The sequence below is a fragment of the Larus michahellis genome, chromosome 6, assembly GCF_964199755.1.
Source record: "Larus michahellis chromosome 6, bLarMic1.1, whole genome shotgun sequence".
Lineage (NCBI taxonomy): Eukaryota > Metazoa > Chordata > Aves > Charadriiformes > Laridae > Larus > Larus michahellis.
In genome coordinates this window covers 58,207,507-58,212,792 of record NC_133901.1, presented here as the reverse complement: position 1 = coordinate 58,212,792, position 5,286 = coordinate 58,207,507, and the positions used below count along the sequence as shown (strand labels likewise).

Sequence of the window (5,286 nt, the reverse complement as noted above, 5' to 3'; positions counted from 1 at the left end):
GCGGAGCGGGGGGGGGAGGGGGGGTTCGCCCACAGCGCATGCGCGGAACGCGGAAGGATGCGCACTGCGTCTGCGCGGGGAGGCGGGCTGTGCCCGCCGCGCATGCGCGGGAGGCCCCCGGGAAGGGAGGGAGGCGGCAGCGGGGCAGCGCGCACGCGCAGGGCGGGGGAGCGCGCACGCGCCCTGGGCTTTGTGTAGGGAAGCGGCGCCGGGGGGAGGGGGGCGGGAAGGTGGGAAATGAAGTGTTTACTGCGGCTCCGCGCATGCGCCTCGGGGGACGGCGCGCGGAAGCCTCGCGGGCGGGAGCGCGCCTGCGCGGAACGGACCTCGGTCTGCGCAGCTTCGCTTAACTCGGCGGCCGCGCGGGCTTCCCTTGAGCCGTGACCTACTTCTGGCGACGCCCCGCGAGTTAAGCAGGGTCCGGTGGGGCCGCGGCGCGGATGGGAGACCGAGCTGCTGTGTCCCTGCCGCAGGACGGAAAGGGGCCGCGGGTGGGATGCCTCTACAGTCGCTCCTTCCCAGGACAGCCCGGCTACGCTCGCAGATGTTTCCACGCCTGGAAGGGTCTACGAGGATGCTGAAGGATGGGCTGCGAAGCTGAGGTCATCTCAGTAAATCAGAGAAGGGGCCTGAGGTCAGACGGCATCTCTCCAGGGAGAAGCTCTGCAGAAGCAACAGCCTCCCCCCCCCGCAAGCATGAGTCAGAGCAGAGGGCTGAGCAGAAGACCTCCCATGAGGCCAGGGAGGTAATCCTTCCAGCACACCCAGCACTGGGGAGGCCACGGCAGGTACCAGCCAACAAGAAACCAGTGAGCAAAAAGCTGCTGGAAACCCCAGCGGGGGGGGGGGGAGCGGGGCGGCTGAGAAAAGTGTCAGACATCACAGCAGCTACATCACGTGTCAGCCAAAACTGAAAAAAAAAAATAGTGAAAACTGATTAAAAGCATATCCCCTGCTGATTTGGGCACTGTTCACCCTTACCCAGCTCACTCAGCTCTCCCAAACCCCTCCCTGGTATTTTCTGAAGTCTGTTTCCTGCTCTTTAACCTTATTTCTACCAATGATATTTTGGCGTGATGAGAAACTCAAGACAGGTCTGTTTCTGGCTCCACCTATACCCATGCTCAGGAAGCTGCAGCAGAGACCCTGGCCAAGGAGCATCTCTAGTTACCGTCACATCCAATTTAAAGCTTTCAAAGAGCAAAAATAGAAGTTGTACTGCTGCCCCTAAATAGCAACTAGCTAAATTTATTAATACGTAACAAAGCTTTACAGAAGTGTTAGAGAGAAGCGCACAGACTTTGGGTGGAAGACACTCAGTACTCTCATACCACCGTGTGCAGAACTGGACAGTTGGCTGGTAGGTCAGAAGGGACCCTAAAGCAGGCTTGCACTCACAGCTTTGATCATCCCAAAATAATCCTATGGTGACAATTCCCCCAGCGTTGGGATCTCATCCTTTTACAAGATGCTTGTGTTTCTAGGCAGCATTCGGGATGCTGGAGTGAATCACTGCCCCAGGCTGCATCAGCTGCCTCATCCAGTTGCTCAGCTGTTTTCCCACATAGCCACTGTTCTTTTTTCCTCTGAAAGCTGGGAAAAAAATGGCTTGAAACAACATAAGGCCACCCTTTTCTAAGGACCCATCAGCTCTTACCTCCATTCTCAGCATAGACCCAACAACTTTGCTGTTACCCACCTTTAAATGCCGCATCCTAACAAGGGACACCTGGTGCCAAGCCCTGCCTCACACAGCAGCTTCTCCTAACAAGCTGATGACACCCCTGGAGGGACTGATCCAGTCCTCCCTGCCCTCAGCCCCTTTCCCGAGGGCCTGCCCCAGGGTGGAGCTAAGCAGAGGTTATTTTTTGACTCCCAGGTTCAGCCATCCCCCCCACCCCATAGCTACCGGCTGCGATCCCTGGACAAATATATTCCCACTTGGCATGAAAAGGCTACGGTGGCATTTGAGGGCTGAGTGAGCCCCACAGCACCCTTTTGCCCCTTGTCATCCCTACCCCTCATCCTGGGGAGAGGGACCCCACCCGTGGCTTACAGCATCCCTGTGCCACAAGAGGGCACGTCAAGCTCACAGATGACATTGCCCAAAAATAGCAACCAGCCAAGCAGAGCTCACGGGGGATAGGATATACTGGGAAGGGTGGGTTAGAGGGGGAAAATGCACTCAGGCTCATTCATACTGCTGTACACAGACCTTGGTGATTGCCAGCGGGTCAAAAAGGTCCCTGGGGAGTCAGAGGCTTTGGAAAGAGCAGACTCGCAGCTTTCCCAGTCCCATGATGGTAATTCTCCCCATAGCTAAAGCCCATTATTTTAAGATGTCTGGGTCTCCAGGCAGCTCTTCACACTGAGCTTTCAGTTCTTGGACCACAGACTGCATAACGCTGGAGGTGTCACTGTCCCACACCAGGTCCGTGATGCTGTTATTCTCCTGATTTCTTACTCACTTGCTTCTTTTTTCTTCTTTGTTTTGCTTCAAGCCATTTTTCCCAGTTCTCAAGGCTGTGTTTTACCAAGGATCAGTGATTGCCCATCCATTCACATCCCTAAGAAAAATCCCTTTCCAGTCCATACCTACCTCTTCTAGGTGGTAGCTGACCATCTACCTGTTAGCTCAGCCTTAAATGACCCATCCTAACAAGGGCCACCTGGTCCCAAGCTCAGGTTCACTCAGCAGCATCTCCTGACGAGCTGAAGACACACTTGACAGCCCCACTCCTGAGACCTGACACACTCGGTATGTGTGTGTCACCCTGTTAGCCTAAAGCCTCTTAGCAGGGGAAAGACTGTATTTATGGGGCCATCGATGGCGTGGCCAGGCTGTTTGGGACCCTGACCAGCTCAGGGTGCAGCCTGTCCCCCACGCAACCTCCCAGAGCACCCATGCAGAGCAACCTGCAGCTGCAGCATCCCAAAAAGACTGCCAACCCTCTGCGGAGACCCTCGGACCCTATTTCCCGCATCCCCCACCAGACGACTGACAGATGCAAAGATGTTAACGGTGGTGTGCATAGCGATTGTGGTTAGATTTTATTGGTTTTTTTGTTGCTTTTTTTTTTTTAACCCATATTATTGTTATAATACAAAATATACAGACTGGAGATGCCAAGCGGGTTGTGGGTCACCATGCCCCGGAGTGGGGGGGTGGGGGTGGGGGGTCACACCATGCGACCTGCAGCGTGAGGGAGGAGGCAGCATCTGCTCCGTGTGGCCGGTGGGTACCCCAGAGAGCCTGGGAAGAGGGAGGACTGGGGGGGAAGGAGACGGGAGGGGTAAGGATCGGGATACCTGCCCTCCCACCCTTGCGAGACTGCAAGTGGGAGCTCAGCCCCACGGCAAACCCAAGGAACAGGACTTGTGAGATGAACGATGTGTTGAATGAACCTAAAAAAACCGCATCATTTCTGCAGGGGCTGGGCCAGGGACAGTCCTGCTGGGGAGCAGCCCCGTAGCTTCAGCTCAGGGCCCTGGGGGCGGCTGTTTCTAATGGCTCCGACACCAGGGGCTTGGCCTGGGTCTGGGGCCTGGCCCAGCATGGGTACTGGCCTTGCTCACCCCCGCCCCATTGATCCCAGACGCCGCAGCTCAGGCCAGCCCTGGCTGCCCTTGTCTGCTAAGGATGCGGAGGCTGGAGCAGCAGAGCTAGGGGCTGCTGGGGCCAGGTACGTTCCCAAGGCCTGTGGGATTGCACAGAGGGGCTTCTGGGGTTGGCATGGGGTCATTAGCCCATGGGCATCACTGTCCCAGCTACAACTCGGAGGGATACGTGAGCAGGACAGGTCTGCCTGCACACACACAGCTCTGAGGAGCTGGTGGTGACAAAGACGTGGGGAGCCCCAGGGTGCTGGCTCCACCCCTGGGGTCCCCAGGCTGGCTCTCTCATGGCCGTGCCAGGAGAAAGGGCTGAGCCCACCTCCCCCGAGGTGACTCGCCAGCCCGCCGGCAGCACAGCAACGACTCCTGGTCGCCCCCAGCCTTGACTTTCTCCCCAGGGAGCTGCCAGCTCAGCCATGTCCCCAGCACAGGGCTCTGCCTGTTGGGGACACCTCTCTGCCCCATTGCTCGCTCCCTGGCTCCCCAGGCAGCAGGTGGGCTGGGACGGGTCAGGGCACGGAAGCAGGGGAAGGTCATCAGCAAACGATGCTGCGTGGCCATGACGCCTAAAGGCCGGGGTGGCCGCCGGAGCCCGGCACGCCTCCCTCCTCCATGTGTCCCCATATCCTGGCCGCCCTGTCCTCACTGGCTGCCCTGCCCACAGGGAGGGGTGGGAAGGGTGTCTCTCCATTGGAGCCTCAAAGTGGGTCCCTGAGGTCCCCTGTGTGCCAGCACCCCGAACTCAAGGGACAGGGGCTGAGGTTGTAGCTCTCCCAGCCCAGCATCCTCCATCCTGGGGGACCAGTGCCACAAGAAAGCACCTTTAGTCTCCCCTCTCCCCATGTCAGGATGGACCTCCTAGGTCTAACTGGGCCCCCTGGGATCAGAGGCTACCCCCCACATCTCATACAGCGATGAACCCCGAGTGCCTGTGTGGCTGCCTTCTCCAGGCACAGCCCCTCTGCCCACCCACCGGCCCAGGGGCTGGGCAAGGAGGGTGGCCAGTGGCTCATGGCCGACATGCCATCCATGCTCCCCGCAGCAGGGCACAGCTGGGGCAGGGGAGGAAGCCGAGGCACTGGCGCCCATTGCAAGACTTTATTGGTTTCTAGACAGCATCGCTGGAGGGTTTGGGCTGGAGCTGGGGCTGGGGGCTCCCGGGGCTGGGGAGGGTCAGGGGTGGGGGAGCCATGGCTGCACGGGGTGCTGTGCATGTGGGAAGCCTCTATTGCAGCCCGAGACTGCGGCTTCCCTGACAGGAAGGGGTGCAGGGAGGTCCATCCGGGCCAAACGCTCGCCCCGTGCCAGGCGTGCCCACGCTCCGATGTCCAGGAGCACCTGCTTGGGGTCCCCCGAGGAAAGCAGAGCCAGCCCAGAGGGAAGGGAAGATCCCACCGCTGACCACATCTCTGGGAAGGGAGGCTCCTTCCTGTGGGGGTGTCTGTGCAGCCGGCAGAGAGAAGGCTCAAAGGAAAAATCGAGAGAGAAGCAAATTCTGGGCCCAGTGGCAGGAGAGCTCAGCTGGAGGCAGGTCCGGGAGCTAAATCACGTTGTCAAAGAGCTGCATGGACCGCATGATGTTCTCATCCTGCAAGAAGGAGGTGGGGAACAGGTGGGTTGGGCACAGAGCAGTAACCTGGGCAGCTCCCCCCAAACCTGCCTTTATCCTCG

At 58.9% G+C, this 5,286-nt stretch overlaps 1 protein-coding gene across 5 annotated transcripts in view; it reads right to left on the bottom strand.

Moving 5' to 3' along the window:
- Positions 1 to 3,018: 3,018 nt before the first annotated feature.
- The window catches only part of KCNIP2 (potassium voltage-gated channel interacting protein 2), a 46,933-nt gene continuing 44,665 nt past the window's right edge, over positions 3,019 to 5,286 (bottom strand). For all 5 annotated transcript variants that reach the window (XM_074591503.1, XM_074591501.1, XM_074591502.1 and 2 more), the window contains one exon: positions 3,019 to 5,203. In XM_074591503.1, the coding sequence (XP_074447604.1) occupies positions 5,156 to 5,203 (48 nt within the window). In that variant the 3' untranslated portion in view covers positions 3,019 to 5,155. The remainder of the gene's footprint in view (positions 5,204 to 5,286) is intronic.